This window comes from Haliotis rufescens, unplaced genomic scaffold, assembly GCF_023055435.1.
Source record: "Haliotis rufescens isolate VD_foot unplaced genomic scaffold, xgHalRufe1.0.p SCAF_53, whole genome shotgun sequence".
In the NCBI taxonomy this organism is placed as follows: domain Eukaryota; kingdom Metazoa; phylum Mollusca; class Gastropoda; order Lepetellida; family Haliotidae; genus Haliotis; species Haliotis rufescens.
Genome location: NW_025964257.1, coordinates 161,255 through 180,399, shown reverse-complemented (window position 1 = coordinate 180,399; position 19,145 = coordinate 161,255). Strand labels below are relative to the sequence as shown.

Genomic DNA, 19,145 nt, shown 5'->3' with positions numbered 1-19,145 from the left:
TACCTTGTCTATGTTGGAGAGGGCTGATGTTGGGTCCGTGGCACATGTGAATTCTGTCGGCAGATTTATGTTGGGGAAGGATCCATTGAGTTTGCAGCAGGCAATGGGGACTGCTAGGGTGATGCTCATGTTGGTTTGCTTCGGTGTATATTCATTTATCCACTTCGTCGCATCCTGAAACTCTGTGTAGTTGTCTACACCACAGCATTTAAACTGAAATACAAAGAAACAGGATGTGAACTACACATACACACAGACAGAGTGAACTATACACACAAACAGGGTGAACTATACACACAAACATTGGTGAGTGAGTGAGTTTGGTTTTACGACCCTTTTAGCAATATTCCAGCAATATCACGGCGGGAGACACCAGAAATGGGCTTCACACATTGTACCCATGTCGGGTTTTCGGCATTACGAGCGAACGCATTAACCACTAGGCTACCCGACTGCCCCCAAACATTGGTGAACTATACACACAAACAGGGTGAGCTATACACACGAATATGGGTGAACAATACACACAAACATTAGTGAACTATACACACACACATTGGTGAACTATACACGCAAACATGGGTGAACTATACACACAAATATGGGTGAACTATACACACACACATGGGTGAACTATACACACAAACAGGGTGAGCTGTACACACAAACATGGGTGAAATATACATACAAACATGGGTGAACTATACAGACAAACATGAGAGAACTATACACACAAACATGGGTGAACTATACACAGACATGGGTGAACTATACACACAAACATGTGTGAACTACACACACAAACATTGGTGAACTATACAGACAAACATGGGTGAACTTTACACGCAAACATGGGTGAACTATACACACAAACATGGGTGAACTATACAGACAAACATGGGAGAACTATACAGCCAAACATGGGTGAACTATACACACAAACATGGGAGAACTATACAGACAAACATGGGAGAACTATACAGACAAACATGGGAGAACTATACAGCCAAACATGGGTGAAATATACAGACAAACATGGGTGAACTATACACACAAACATGGGTGAACTATACACACAAACATGGGTGAACTATACACACAAACATGTGTGAACTACACACACAAACATGGGTGAACTATACACACAAACATGTGTGAACTACACACACAAACATGGGTGAACTATACACACAAACATGTGTGAACTACACACACAAACATTGGTGAACTATACAGACAAACATGGGTGAACTTTACACGCAAACATGGGTGAACTATACACACAAACATGGGTGAACTATACAGACAAACATGGGAGAACTATACAGCCAAACATGGGTGAACTATACACACAAACATGGGAGAACTATACAGACAAACATGGGAGAACTATACAGACAAACATGGGAGAACTATACAGCCAAACATGGGTGAAATATACAGACAAACATGGGTGAACTATACACACAAACATGGGTGAACTATACACACAAACATGGGTGAACTATACAGACAAACATGGGTGAACTATACAAGCAAACATTGGTGAACTATGCACACAAACATGGGTGAACTATACACACAAACATGGGTGAACTATACACACAAACATGGGTGAAATATACAAGCAAACATTGGTGAACTATACACACAAACATGGGTGAACTATACAGACAAACATTGGAGAACTATACACACAAACATGGGTGAACTATACACACAAACATGGGTGAACTATACACACAAATGTGAGTGAACTATACACACAAACATGGGTGAACTATACACACAAATGTGAGTGAACTATACACACAAACATGGGTGAACTATACACACAATCATGGGTGAACTACACGCACAAATGTGAGTGAACTATACACACAAACATGGGTGAACTATACACACAAACATGGGTGAACTATACAGACAAACATGGGTGAACTACACACACAAACATGGGTGAACTACACACACAAATGTGAGTGAACTATACACATAAGTATGGTTGAACTAAACACCCAAATATGGTCGAACTACACACACAAACATGGGTGAACTACACACACAAATATTGGTGAACTATACACACAAATATGGGTGAACTACACACACAAACATTGGTGAACTACACACACAAATATTGGTGAACTATACACGCAAATATGGGTGAACTATACACACAAACATGGGTGAACTATACACAAAAACATGGGTGAACTATATACACAAACATGCTATGAACTGTACAATCAAACATATAGTATTGTGTAGTGCTGTAATATAGTCATGTTGTAAAGTGTTTTAGTATTGTATAGTGGTATAGTGGTGTAGTATAGTGTAGTGGTATAGTGGTATAGTATAGTGTAGTGGTATAGTGGTGTAGTATAGTGTAGGGGTACAGTGGTGTATTATAGTGTAGTGGTATAGTGGTGTATTATAGTGTAGTGGTATAGAGGTGTAGTATAGTGTAGTGGTATAGTGGTGTAGTATAGTGTAGTGGTATAGTGGTGTAGTATAGTGTAGTGGTATAGTGGTGTAGTATAGTGTAGTGGTATAGTGGTGTAGTATAGTGTAGTGGAATAATGGTGTGGTATAGTGTAGTGGTAATGTGGTGTAGTATAGTGTAGTGGTATTGTGGTGTTGTATAGTGTAGTTGTATAGTGGTCTAGTATAGTGTAGTGGTATAGTGATTTAGTATAGTGTAGTGGTATAGTTGTTTAGTATAGTGATGTAGTGTACAGATTAAGCATAGAGCAGAAACATATTTATGAAAAGTGCTGTATTAGAGTGTTGTAGTATAGTGTTGTAATCTAATGATGTAGTAGTGATTATAGTGTAATAATAGTGTAGATTATAGTATACTGATGTAGTATATTGTTGTATAGTGATGTAATATAGTGATATAGTATATTGATGTGTGCTGCTGTAGTATAGTGATGTAGTGTGTTGCTGTACAGTCCTGTTATACAACAGGGCTGTTGGGTACTCACATTGACCATGGAGTATAGTGACACAGTATATTGATGTGTGCTGCTGTATTATAGTGATGTAGTGTGTTGCTGTACAGTCCTGTAATACAACAGGGCCGTTGGGTACTCACATTGACCATGGAGTATAGTGACACAGTATATTGATGTGTGCTGCTGTATTATAGTGATGTAGTGTGTTGCTGTACAGTCCTGTAATACAACAGGGCCGTTGGGTACTCACATTGACCATGGAGTATAGTGACACAGTATATTGATGTGTGCTGCTGTATTATAGTGATGTAGTGTGTTGCTGTACAGTCCTGTAATACAACAGGGCTGTTGGGTACTCACATTGACCATGGAGTATAGTGATACAGTATACTGATGTGTGCTGCTGTATTATAGCGATGTAGTGTGTTGCTGTACAGTCCTGTAATACAACAGGGCCGTTGGGTACTCACATTGACCATGGCAAAGTTCCAGCCGAGAGACACCAGGTCCGTGCTGTTGAAGCCGGTGTAACTCTCCTCGATTGATGTCTTCATGGGACCTTTGATGTTGTTGTCCACCTGTGTGAAAGAAGACTTAGTGGTATTTTCAAGTTGAAAAGAGTTTAAAAGACGGAAGGCTTAATGCATGCCTGATCGAACAACCCGATTCACCAGAGGTCAACTGAGGTCAAGTTCCGTCAGGCTGGCTTAAACAACCCATATTGGGATACATGCATGACTAACGCCTACCGTCCATGCAGGTAGCAAAGGCACTGTAAGTCCCCATGGTCCCTGGTATGGTGATCACCCTTCAGTGACTGACGATCTCTAGCCCATTTTTATAGTGTGTTGTTCTCTAATACTTACTGCTTTTTAATATTCTCAACTAGTTTTAAATCAAATCTGTGATATTCTAGTTATTGTACTGTCCATCGTTGACAGGTTTTTATTTAATCTAAATATATGTTTCATTAATGTATAACTTCTCGTCACGATATGGCTGAAATACTGCCGATGTGACGTTAAATTTTAACTCACTCACTCACTCATCCTAACGGCTACCAACCGCTTATGTTTGTTTGTCTGTTTGTTTGTTTGTTTCTTGTTTAACACCGCACTCAGTAATACTACAGCTATATGACGGCGGTCTATAAATAATCGAGTCTGGACCAGACAACCCAGTGATTGACATCATGAGCATCCGTGTACGCAATTGGGACTACCCAATCCCGTTAGTCGCTTCTTACAACAAGCATGGGTTGCCGATGACCTATTCTACCCCAGATCTTCACAGGGGACAAGCATGGGTTGCTGAATACCTATTCTATCCCAGATCTTCACGGGGGACAAACATGGGTTGCTGAATACCTATTCTACCCCAGATCTTCACAGGGGACAAGCATGGGTTGCTGAATACCTATTCTACCCCAGATCTTCACGGGGGACAAACATGGGTTGCTGAATACCTATTCTACCCCAGATCTTCACAGGGGACAAGCATGGGTTGCTGAATACCTATTCTACCCCAGATCTTCACGGAGGACATACCTGGGTTACTGATGACCTATTCTACCCCAGACCTTCACGGGGGACAAGCATTGGTTGCTGAATACCTATTCTACCCGAGATCTTCACGGAGGACATACCTGGGTTGCTGATGACCTATTCTACCCCAGATCTTCATGGGGGACAAGAATGGGTTGCTGACGGTTCAACCACCCATGGAATGAGGATGGATTTAATACCGCTGTGAAGGTCGAATCAGTAATAGAAAGCCTCTCGGATCAAGTAACCAGGGGCATTTAAAGGGACGGGAGTCTTACAGGGGAACCAGTCTTGGTATAGGGATGATGAAACCGGTTATTATCGAACTGACGACGAGCTGCATTCGTGACCAACTCGTGTTATTCCGGGACAAGCCGAATAGCGACTCGTGCCCCTCTCGTGGCCATTTTTGCGACCGGGTTCCGTCTTAGCGCAAACGGGCATACCTAAAACAATTGGCAATTCGTTGCGTAATGGTTCACATATGTTTCCCCATATATCATATATATTTCAGATGCAATTTAAAGCACATCGGGACTTGCGGAATTATACAGTATAATTGAACACATTTAACTGTGTCTTGGGAATGTTTTTAGATGCAAGAAATATGTAAAATCAAAAATTATTTCTGAGGGATTCTTTGACGAAGTACTTGAAATCATACGCGCATTCTGATTTGTTTGTCTTATTTTCGCACATAACATTCATCGATAGGGGGACGAGTCTTCTTGCAGGTTACGGAAAGGGGCGAGTGGTGACGAATGCATTCATCGATAGGGGGGACGAGTCTTCTTGCAGGTTACGGAAAGGGCCGAGTGGTGACGAAGGGACGAGCTGAGGCAACAAGGGAAGCAACTCGTGGAACGTACCGTATCTCTGATGGTGAAGAGCAGAATGACAAACAGCACCTCTGCCAGGACTATCAGGCTGATCAGCACAGCGTACTGGAAACAGAGCAAGGCGTGACATGGAAGTACACTACACCGATTCTACACACAAACACACAGGTAACCGTGATCATAAACATACTGATCAAACTCTGCTGTGATAGGCCACGCCTCAACATCCTTTCTTATTCTTGGAACCTGAGACCATAAACCAAACATATACAGTGTGTTTGTTTGTTTGTTTCACGCCGCACTCGGCATTATTTCAGCTGTTTGAAATCTATCAGTCTGTAAAAAATCAAGTCTGGACCAGACAATCCATGGATTGGCATCATGAACATCGATCTACGCACTTGGGATACGATGACATGCATCAGCAAAGTCAGCAGCCTGACCACCCTATCCCGTTAGTCACCTCTTATGACAAGCATGGGATGCTGAAGACCTATTCTACCCCGGTTTCCAGCTATATGACGGCGGTCTGCCAATACTCGAAACTGAACCGGGCAATCCAGTGATTGGCATCATGAACATCGATCCACGAGACTGGGATGCATGACATGCATCAAACAAGTCAGCGAGTCTGACCACCCGATTATGTTAGTCGCCTCTTAAGGCTGACATGGGTTCCTGAGGACCAATTCTAAACAGGATCTTCACGGGTTACAGACAGTGTACTTACCAAATGGCGTTCTTTCGATCAACTCACCACTTTCTACATACACGCATCAAACACGTATCAACTAACTACTACAAACATACATGCATCACACATCACCTCACCACAGCCAACATATACGCATCCCACCTCAACTCACCACTGCCAACATACACAAATCCTACATCAACTCACCACTGCCAACATACACACATCCCACATCAACTCACCACTATCAACACACACACATCCCACATCAACTCACCACTATCAACACACACACATCCCACCTCAACTCACTGCTGCCAACATACACGCATTAACTCACCACTACCAACATATACACATATCATATCAACTCACCGCTACCGACATACACTTATCCAACATCAACTCACCGCTACCAACATACACACATCCCACATCAACTCACCACCACCAACATACACACATCCCACATCAACTCACCACTACCAACATACACACATCCCACATCAACTCACCAACACCAACATACACACATCCCACATCAACTCACCACTACCAACATACACACATCCCACATCAACTCACCACTACCAACATACACACATCCCACATCAACTCACCACTGCCAACATACACACCCCTTAACTCACCACTACCAACATACACACCCCTTAACTCACCACTACCAACATACACACATCCCACATCAACTCACCAACACCAACATACACACCCCTTAACTCGCCACTACCAACATACACACATCCCACATCAACTCACCGCTACCAACATACACACCCCTTAACTCACCACTACCAACATACACACATCCCACATCAACTCACCACTACCAACATACACACATCCCACCTCAACTCACCACTGCCACCATACACACATCCAACATCAACTCACCACTACCAACATACACACATCCCACATCAACTCACCAACACCAACATACACACATCAACTCACCACTATCAACACACACACATCCCACATCAACTCACCACTATCAACACACACACATCCCACCTCAACTCACTACTGCCAACATACACGCATTAACTCACCACTACCAACATATACACATACCATATCAACTCACCGCTACCAACATACACTTATCCAACATCAACTCACCGCTACCAACATACACACATCCCACATCACCTCACCACTACCAACATACACACCCCTTAACTCACCACTACCAACATACACACATCCCACATCAACTCACCAACACCAACATACACACCCCTTAACTCACCACTACCAACATACACACATCCCACATCAACTCACCGCCACCAACATACACACATCCCACATCAACTCACCACCACAAACATACACACATCCCACATCAACTCACGCCACCAACATACACACATCCCACATCAACTCACTGCCACCAACATACACACATCCCACATCAACTCACCGCCACCAACATACACACATCCTTTATCAACTCACCGCCACCAACATACACACATCCCACATCAACTCACCGCCACCAACATAGACACATCCCACATTAACACACCACTACCAACATACACACATCCCACATCAACTTACCACTATCAACATACACACATCCCACCTGATCAACTCACCACTATCAACACACACACATCCCACATCAACTCACCACTATCAACATAAACACATCCCACATCAACTCACCGCTACCAACATACACACCCCTTAACTCACCACTACCAACATACACACATCCCACATCAACTCACCACTACCAACATACACACATCCCACCTCAACTCACCACTGCCACCATACACACATCCAACATCAACTCACCACTACCAACATACACACATCCCACATCAACTCACCAACACCAACATACACACATCAACTCACCACTATCAACACACACACATCCCACATCAACTCACCACTATCAACACACACACATCCCACCTCAACTCACTACTGCCAACATACACGCATTAACTCACCACTACCAACATATACACATACCATATCAACTCACCGCTACCAACATACACTTATCCAACATCAACTCACCGCTACCAACATACACACATCCCACATCACCTCACCACTACCAACATACACACCCCTTAACTCACCACTACCAACATACACACATCCCACATCAACTCACCAACACCAACATACACACCCCTTAACTCACCACTACCAACATACACACATCCCACATCAACTCACCGCCACCAACATACACACATCCCACATCAACTCACCACCACAAACATACACACATCCCACATCAACTCACGCCACCAACATACACACATCCCACATCAACTCACTGCCACCAACATACACACATCCCACATCATCTCACCACCACAAACATACACACATCCCACATCAACTCACCGCCACCAACATACACACATCCTTTATCAACTCACCGCCACCAACATACACACATCCCACATCAACTCACCGCCACCAACATAGACACATCCCACATTAACACACCACTACCAACATACACACATCCCACATCAACTTACCACTATCAACATACACACATCCCACCTGATCAACTCACCACTATCAACACACACACATCCCACATCAACTCACCACTATCAACATAAACACATCCCACATCAGCACACCACCAACAACATACACACATCCCACACCAACTCACCACTACCAACACACACACATCCAACATCAACTCACCACTATCAACATACAGCGCACTTTGCAGCAGCCGCCGATGCAGCCGAAGATGCCGATGATGAAGAAGAAGACGCCGAGAAGGATGAGGGCGAGTGTGGCGTCCTGCAGGTAGTCGCCGAGGTTGAAGTTGGAGAGGTCCACGGACTGCCCCGCCTGCTCCATGAAGCGCTGGAGGGACGTGTACAGGTCCTGGAGGTAGGGGTCCAGTATCCCCGACCCGAACCTCACGATACATCCCGCCACGAGGAACACCAGCCCGATCACCTGCAAGTCACGTGCACACACTGCCCATTAGAACTGAATTAAGCAATCTGTTTCATATGTAAATTAATAAAAACATTTGTAAATCCTACGTATTATTTTTGTATTTACATATATTATATCCTAAGTGCTTTAATTACCTTTACGTTTGTGTTGTAGTTTTTCGCGAATTCCATATGAATTTTCATTTTTGTTTCAAAGATATAAACAGGAAGACATGGACACGTCACTGTCTGTCAACAACCAGTCGATCTTAAAAGCTGCACTACTCAGCGAAAATTTCGCAGATTTTCTAATTAGTAAGACAGTATTTTGCTGTATTTTCACTTTCATGATATGGAGAAGAGTGTTTAGTGGTATAAAGTTGTATGTTTGATAGAAAAAAAAGCTGCAACATGTCATTCGGATTCCTGTGCTTGAAGTTAAATGCATTTTATCCACATATCCTTATTTTGTCTGGGCACATGGGCAGGATGAACAAAGGGGAGTAACTCTTGCAGCCCTTTCCCACTGCTAACTGCAACAACACTTCCGAACACAGACAAAAAACCCGACCAAGAATGGTATGATTAATTTCATTCATATTAAACGGTCGAAGGAAACATTCTATACCTATAGCTTCCTCGTGGCAGCTTATCGGGTCTATTGATCTGTTTTTATCTGGATAATCAATCACCTCGAACGACCTCGTGGGTGCAGATATGGCAAGTGCCGTTCTAAGCAACGCTTATCACAGGCCGATAGCGAAGACGACCGTTCATGCAACTGCTTTGTTTGTTTGCAATCAGAAATATTCTAGCTATATGGCGGCGGTCTGTAAATAATCAAGTCTGGACCAGAAAATCCAGTGATTGATATCATGAGCATCGATCCCTGCAATTGGGATACGATGACATGCATCAACCAAGTCAGCGAGCCTGACCATCCGATCCCGTTAGTCGCCTCTTACGACAAGCATAGTCGCCTTTTGCGGCAAGCATGGGTTGCTGAAGACCTATTCTATCCCGGATCTTCGCGGGTCTAGCAACGAAGCGCCGGTGTTATACATTATTCAATGCAGTAGAGTCAGCGACGTGTCATGCCTTCACTTGATCAGCAAATAAAGATACTTATCGTACACATCGTATCGATAACTTATCATCGTAACACTTCTGGTACACATCGTACCATTAAGATATCATCGTAACACTTCTGGTACACATCGTACCATTAAGATATCATCGTAACACTTCTGGTACACATCGTACCATTAAGATATCATCGTAACACTTCTGGTACACATCGTACCATTAAGATATCATCGTAACACTTCTGGTACACATCGTACCATTAAGATATCATCGTAACACGTCTGGTACACATCGTACCAGTAAGATATCATCGTAACACTTCTGGTACACATCGTACCATTAAGATATCATCGTAACACTTCTGGTACACATCGTACCATTAAGATATCATCGTGACACTTCTGGTACACATCGTACCATTAAGATATCATCGTGACACTTCTGGTACACATCGAACCATTAAGATATCATCGTAATACTCATGGTACATATCATATCGCGACGATATCATCGTGACACTTCTGGTACACATCGTACCATTAAGATATCATCGTAACACTTCTGGTACACGTCGTACCATTAAGATATCATCGTAACGCTTCTGGTACACATCGTAACATTAAGATATCATCGTAACACTTCTGGTACACATCGTACCATTAAGATATCATCGTAACACTTCTGGTACACATCGTACCATTAAGATATCATCGTGACACTTCTGGTACACATCGTACCATTAAGATATCATCGTGACACTTCTGGTACACATCGTACCATTAAGATATCATCGTAACACTTCTGGTACACGTCGTACCATTAAGATATCATCGTAACGCTTCTGGTACACATCGTAACATTAAGATGTCATCGTAATACTCATGGTACATATCGTATCGCGACGATATCACCGTACACTTATCGTCCATCTCATATAGTCAAATTATCATCGGGATACGTATCGTTCACATCGTATATCATCGAGGACACATCATACACCTCGTTCAAGTCGTATCGTCAAGTTACAATGGTAACACGCATCGTTCGGAAGCAGGTTCAACCCGTCACTGATTACATGAATACATACCGCAAAAATACCGTTGATGATGACCAAGAAGATCCGACTGCATCCGACTAAAACGCCCATAGCTGCGTCTGTTTACCTGAAGAAATAGAACAAGTTATTACAGGTAGACTGTCAAGATAATAAATCTGCCCTGTGGACGCCCGCTTCCTGGTCCGCCAACCTTATCTGCGTCGGCTCGACAGCTGTCTCGCGTACGTTTACGTCTGGAATCGGAGGGTGATTCATGAACATTGATCGATACACACTAGTTTAGTATTTTAAAGCAGAGTTGTAACTACCTTCAGAGGTCTTCAGTAACCCATGCTTGCTGTAAAAGGCGACTAACGAGATCGGATGGTCAGTCCTGCTGACTTGGTTGATGCATGTCATCGTATCCCAATTGCGTGGATCGATGCTCATGATGACAATCACTGGATTGTCTGGTCCAGATTCGATTATTTTACAGACCGCCGTCATATAGCTGGAATATTCCAGCTATATGACGGCGGTCTGTAAAATAATCGAGTCTGGACCAGACAATTCCAGCTATATGACGGCGGTCTGTAAATAATCGAGTCTGGACCAGACAATCCAGTGATCGACATCATGAGCATCGATCCACGCAATTGGGATCAATGACATGTATCAACCAAGTGAGCGAGCCTGACCACCCGATCCCGTTAGTCGCCTTTTACGACAAGCATAGTCGATTTTTACGGCAAGCATGGGTTGCTGAAGACCTATTCTACCCTGGAATCTTCACGGGTCCAGAGAGTGTGAGTGAGAGACGGAGACAAAGGGAGACAAAACGAAACCTCACGTCAAGTACTTGTCGTCTTGGCAAGATAGGGTGCTATTTTTGACGGGAAAAATAACAAAGCAGGTCGTTGAAGATATCATCACGACAATCTCATTATCTTTGTTATCTGACAATGAAGGAAGGGCACAGACACAGTCAGGAAGAGTGAGTGAGTGAGTATGGTTTTACGCCGCTTTTAGCAATATTCCAGCAATATCACGGCTGTATATTGTACCCATGTCGGGAATCGAACCCGGGTCTTCGGCGTGACGAGCGAACGCTTTAACCACTAGGCTACCCGACCGCCCCAACACACAGCGAGGAAGAATATGATAGTAGTCAGTTTGATCAACACGCATCACTGTACTTTGTAGAGTAAACGACAATTTGTAAGTAAGCGAGTCAACACCGTGTTACGTCAGAGTCAGACATATATATCCCGACTGCCTGTAAATAATATGAATTATCGAGTCTGGGCAACGATGAACGTCAGCATCAAGGATGGATCCAATTTTTTAAATGTGAGTGAGTATGGTTTTACGCCGCTTTTAGCAATATTCCAGCAATTTCACGGCAAGGGACACCAGAAATGGGCTTCACACATTGTACCCATGTCGGGAATCAAACCCGGGTCTTCGGCGTGACGTGCGAACGCTTTAACCACTAGGTTACCCGACCGCCCCCAGAATTTTTAAAAGGCAGAGGTGCAAAATATCAAAATCCTGTCTCAGATAATGATACTGCCTACAACATGCTACATTGGGTTTTCAAAGAGGAGGCGGAAGAGGGGAGGGGGGTGGGGACCCCTGGACCGCCACCCCTGGACCGCCACCCAACTACATCACCCCCTCTGCATCTGCCTATGAGCAAGGTACAAGGTGAGGTGAGGTGAAATTGGGTTTAACGTCGCGTCCAAGATTATTGCACTTATATAGCGACGTGCATGCACGTGTATGTGTGTGTGTGGCTGCTTGTAATAGTCCGGACTGATGCCGATTTATAGTGCTAGCTCATTGAGATACCATGCCGCAGTTTAACATGAATACCCCACTCAGACACAGTATACTGACTCCGAGCCGACCAGTCCTTGTTTTAGCCCCTTAATGCCGAGCGCCAGACAGGGTAACAACAAGTACAATCTTTTAACGTCTTTTTGTATGACGCGGCCCGGGATCGAACCCTGGACCTTCCGCTCTCCGGGCGGACGCTCTACCACAAGACCACGGAGGCGGTCTAGCAAGGTACAAAACAATGACACGCAGTCCTACCAAATAATAATTTCAGTCGACACAAACCTCAAGCGAAATGCAATATGTCCGTTCCTCAAATTGTATGGCTGTGACAAACGTTAGTTTAAGAATGACACTCGTAGCTTTAAATTTGCTTCGTTGAACGGGACCCTGGATTGAAAACCGACTTTCAACCGGGAAAACAAATCTACATGCATTGTTAGACGCAGGATATGACTCAGGAACATTTATGTACATGGGCTCAATGAACCCGGAAGTGATATCTGAAGCCAATTCCAAGCAGGATAAAGGAGAGCGTTCATTGTGGCGTTTTATTCAATACAGTTTAACAAACAAACAACACAGTTCCACGTTGACACCGAGGAAAATAAGTTACACTAATACACGCTATTGTCCTTGTCTGCGTGCACGTGACTTAACACGTTGTTGCCTGCAAATGGTTTATCGACCCTCAATTGAGCAATGGCGTATGATTAGTAGAGCAGGGACGAGTCCACATTTTACTACCGGGTACCCACCCCCCTATTACCCGACCCTACCCGGGTTGCCACTGTAGTTCTCAAGAGATGCAAAAATTCCGATTGGGAATTTTTTTTAACACAGCACGTGCCAAACGTAATTAGATACATGTATCAAACGATCTGGTCATGCATACACTGAAGTTGACTTAAGTTATATCTTTATTCAACCATATGAAAAGTCAGAAGGAATGGGTGCATAGTCAGAAAGAAAAGCGAACATTAACGACTTATAGTGTAACTATAGAGTTCCAGATAATTTTTGTCATTAAACTATATATCACATCACTTTCCACGGGCCCGGGTAGTCCTGTGGGTACCCGGGTCCTACGAAGTACCCACCCGCCCACGGTACCCGAGTTACCCGTCCCAGACCTAATGATTAGTAGCTTAATTTTTTATGTTTGGGGCTTTTCTTTCTGAGACCCGGATGTTTTTAAGTCGAATGATTTTCAACCGTTGTTATACTAGTATTCTTTAGGTACAGTAGGTCTGTCGACCAGAAACAGAAAATACAAATTAGCCTCAAAACAAGAACATTCTATCGTCTACCTTGTGAGGCTACGTGTAGTACACTGTGCTGCATCAACCAAGTCAGCGAGCCTGACCACCCGGTCCCCTTACAGTCCTCAAAGTTGCGACTAAAATGGTCGCCAATACCTAAATTTCAATTTGTCTACTGTCTAAAATTAAGAGCTAGCCAAATGACTACCTCGAAAAATATCTTGTAGCGACTAAATTCTATTGCTACACATATGTAGACACACAAATAAACATGTCTGCTACTAATTGTACCCGCAAATAATTTCTCCTAAAGTCAACAATGAACCAAAATACATAAATATTAATGTAATCAGTATTTTATTTTAGTTGATAGTTTATTGAAAAAGCAAGGATATACCTATATAATCTCATAACATAAATTGCATCATTGTTCGAGTCACAAATAACAAAAATCAAGTACAGTTTCTACTGATATACAATAGTAGTTAATTGATGAAAGATAATTTTAAATGCTTATGGCTAACTACACTATTGGCTCGACTTCTTAATTTTACCACTGGCTACCTGGAAAATATATATTGTAGCCACATGGCTACATGGTAAAAATTTAAACTTTGAGGCCTGCCCTTAGTTGCCTCTTATGACAGGCATAGTCGTCCCCTAAGGCAAGCATGTAGAGGGGAATGTCCGAGTAATTCTCAATTCCTTAAAAATAATGGAGCAGAGGCCACGCAGGGGTTGAGGCCCATTATTTTTAAGGAATGGAAAGTTACGAGGATATTCCCCTACTTAAAACTCATCCCTACTTTTACACTTTGACAAAATATTCTGAAGTTGAAAATATTTGAAAAATTCAAATGCTGCTTCAAGATAATGTACAGTTGACAAGCAACTCTCCATTCCTGAAAAAATAATGGAGCGTTCAAACAATAGAATGACTTCACAGATGTGTTTTAAGAGCTGTTGAAGGCCTAGTCTCTACCCGGATACAGTGACAAAGCTTCAGGTCAGTGTGAAGACCACCTGTTTCCTTATACTGAGCCGGACCTCTCACTAAAGGATACTGTAGTTTTAGTCTGCGACGGAAACATGACTGTTCATCAAAGCCGTTCAACAATATTCACCATACCTAATACCCCTAGACTGACATCTAGTCTCTGAAATAAACATATTTTACAGATAAAAACAGTTGTAAAATTATAGTTACGAAATCTGATAAAAAGGAGCCCCGAGACTCATTTCAGTCCTTATACTGCAGTAATCTAGACTTGCCAAACATTATAGACTTGCATGGGCTGTATTGGATATATTTGTTTCAGGATCTGTATGACAGACTATTAATACCCTCCGCAGTCTCTTGTTAATCAGTGTGTCCATGCTTGCTTTGTGTAGGATCAATACGGCCAGATCACAACTAATGCATGGTCAACAATATAGAAGTGCGTATCCACACCAAGTGAGTGAGTGAGTTGGGTTTAACGCTGCTTTTAACAGTATTCCAGTTATATCGCGGCGTGTCAGCTTAATGTGGGAGGAAAGCTCGAAGTGACGTTTACCACTTCGGTGAAACCCACGAGCACGGGTATGGTGCTGACAAACCTAGAAACATAATCGGGGAGAACCGGGATTCGAACCTACAATCATAGGTTCCTGGCGTGACCAAGGGACGCAACTCTGCACTGCGAATCGCTGCGCTTTAGACGACTGGGCCGCCCGTGCCCGGAATACACACCAAGAACACAATAGCTGAAATATGTATCCTGTTCGCCTAGGCCCACAGTACTCTGCTGGCTCCCTTACAAAGCAGACAGGCACTCAGAAAACGTTGAAGGCAAAGTGTTTCGCCTCCAAAACAAAACATTTGACATATTCTCACACTACCGCCATAAATTGTCAAACAAAATATTGGATATAATCTTACATTACACCCTTAAATTGTCAAACAAAATATTAGACATATTCTAACATGACAACCTTAAACTGTCAAACAAAATATTTGACATATTCTAATATTACTGCCATAAACTGTCAAACAAAATATTTGACATATTCAAACATTACCTTCTTAAACTGTCAAACAAAATATTTGACATTTTCTAACTTTACCGCATAAACTGTCATACAAAACATTTGACATATCCTAACATTACCGCCATAAACTCTGTCACAAAATATTGGACATTGAACTACCGGTAGATCTTCCTTAAACTAGTGCTAGCTGTATCATACAACACATGACACATTCTAAAAGTAACAAGTAACATATATCAATATTTACATTTACAAAACTATATATAAGCTGTACATAACTATAGGAAGCGACAAAGTAGACCCTACGAAGTCCGTCACTCCAGTCTTTCACCTCTTTGTTTGCCCAATTTCCAAACCCTGCTTCAGTTACATATCTTCCCCCGCTTTTCATACAAAATAATTATATTAAAGTGAGTGAGTGAGTGAGTGAGTATGGTTTTACGCCGCTTTTAGCAATATTCCAGCAATAACACGGCGGGGGACACCAGAAATGGGCTTCACACATTGTACCCATGTCGGGAATCGAACCCGGGTCTTCGGCGTGACGAGCGAACGCTTTAACCACTAGGCTACCCGACCGCCCCTTTATATTAAAGCATTTGGTATGCGAATAGTTACGTCAGCGTTAGAAACTGGCACTAGTCCTGTAGTCCTTGCCAAACTGCCCAATAGTAAAGGTATCCTAAGGACTAGTAGAAATTGGCCCATTTTAAGGGTTTTGCTATACGTTATCATTATAAGGACTAGTGGACAAAAACTGTTAGTTTCTAACCCTGTACGTGTCTACAACATTCTGTTAGACCATCAGTAGCCCCCCAAAGGCCCGAAAGATTCGGAGGCTGAGAATCAGTAAGGTAAATCACGACTGTACTCACAAATCGAACGACTCAAGAACATGACGTTATGACGACGTTCACAATCTATTTCCTAGCCCAAAATCATCACGAATAACATATTTTGCATCTAATACGTACATACATTTGTAAATAAGCGATATCTCACCTCGTTGAATGATGAAACATACCTTATTGCTTGTATATCTATTCCATTGACCGAAACTGGCCCTACGTTATGAAAAATCTAAACGATTTAGAGTAGTCCCCCTTTGTTCTAAAATTCCGAACTGGGAACAATATTACGAAACGAAACGAAGTAACAATCTTAAAGGGAACGACAAAATTTAAAAGCCAGCATTACATAATAGCATAGTTCATGTGCAGTTACGTACACAAAGACATATTTTTCTTTTTTTATATGGAATAAACATGCGTGGCATTAAAGATTTCTAAGAAATCACTAAGAATATAAATATTTAGAAAATCCTACGAGACCAATTGGTAATACAATATAAAGAGGATATTTCATGTGCCGAGTGAAATATCGAGTGACGGGGGTAAGGAGATATTTTCACGAGTGGCGTAGCAACGATTGAAAATATAACCGTTTCCCCCGTTACGATTCTTTATCATACATTTCCATATAATCATATAAAAAATCAACTTCAAAAAAAATTATTATTCTTGAATACCAGGAGACCGCCGAGAGAAGCGAAAGAATAAACACTGGTCAAGTAACAAAAATGGCGCTTTGCGTAACGAACAGTCTCAATTGATGAGTTAAATGAGAGATTTACAGTTTAAAACGAAAAAACAATCGAGAGAAGAATAAACGACTAGAAGTGATATTAATTGCAGGAATGACCATCCGTCATTGTTTTACCTTGTCAATGTGAAACTAACGTAAAAAGAACAGTTTGTGTCACTTACGACAAAGTGGAAGTACCTCTTGTATGACAATAGTTCCGTCAAAGTGATACGTTCACTGCAGTTACGTTCACTGCAGTGAAATATCAAGTGTAACGTTCACTGCAGTGAAATATCAAGTGTTACGTTCACTGCAGTGAAATATCAAGTGTTATATTCACTGCAGTGAAATATCAAGTGTTACGTTCAATGCAGTGAAATATCAAGTGTTATGTTCACTGCAGTGAAATATCAAGTGTTAAGTTCACTGCAGTGAAATATCAAGTGTTATGTTCAGTGCAGTGAAATATCAAGTGTTACGTTCACTGCAGTGAAATATCAAGTGTAACGTCCACTGCAGTGAAAAATCAAGTGTTACGTTCAATGCAGTGAAATATCAAGTGTTACGTTCAATGCAGTGAAATATCAAGTGTTACGTTCAATGCAGTGAAAAATCAAGTGTTACGTTCACTGCAGTGAAATATCAAGTGTTATGTTCACTGCAGTGAAATATCATGTGTTACGTTCACTGCAGTGAAATATCAAGTGTTACGTTCACTGCAGTGAAATATCAAGTGTTATGTTCACTGCAGTGAAATATCAAGTGTAACGATCACTGCAGTGAAATATCATGTGTTACGTTTAATGCAGTGAAATATCAAGTGTTACGTTCACTGCAGTGAAATATCAAGTGTTATGTTCACTGCAGTGAAATATCAAGTGTTACGTTCACTGCAGTGAAATATCAAGTGTTACGTTTAATGCAGTGAAATATCAAGTGTTACGTTCACTGCAGTGAAATATCAAGTGTTATATTCCCTGCAGTGAAATATCAAGTGTTATGTTCACTGCAGTGAAATATCAAGTGTTATGTTCACTGCAGTGAAATATCAAGTGTTAAGTTCACTGCAGTGAAATATCAAGTGTTATATTCCCTGCAGTGAAATATCAAGTGTTATGTTCACTGCAGTGAAATATCAAGTGTTATGTTCACTGCAGTGAAATATCAAGTGTTGCGTTCACTGCAGTGAAATATCAAGTGTTGCGTTCACTGCAGTGAAATATCAAGTGTTATGTTCACTGCAGTGAAATATCAAGTGTAACGATCACTGCAGTGAAATATCAAGTGTTACGTTTAATGCAGTG

The 19,145-nt window shown here is 42.0% G+C and overlaps 1 protein-coding gene across 3 annotated transcripts in view; it reads right to left on the bottom strand.

The window, feature by feature from the left end:
- The window catches only part of LOC124121662 (tetraspanin-3-like), a 45,056-nt gene that overhangs the window by 7,111 nt on the left and 18,800 nt on the right, over positions 1 to 19,145 (bottom strand). For 2 of the 3 annotated variants that reach the window (XM_048385044.1, XM_048385045.1), the window contains exons 2-6: positions 11,177 to 11,252; positions 8,759 to 9,022; positions 5,374 to 5,448; positions 3,431 to 3,538; positions 4 to 213 (exon numbers count right to left, since the gene is read on the bottom strand). In XM_048385044.1, coding sequence (XP_048241001.1) covers positions 4 to 213; positions 3,431 to 3,538; positions 5,374 to 5,448; positions 8,759 to 9,022; positions 11,177 to 11,236 — 717 coding nt within the window. In that variant the 5' untranslated portion in view covers positions 11,237 to 11,252. Of the gene's footprint in view, positions 1 to 3; positions 214 to 3,430; positions 3,539 to 5,373; positions 5,449 to 8,758; positions 9,023 to 11,176; positions 11,253 to 13,249; positions 13,372 to 19,145 lie in introns of those variants that run through there. The other variant, XM_046484704.2, reaches the window with a different exon arrangement.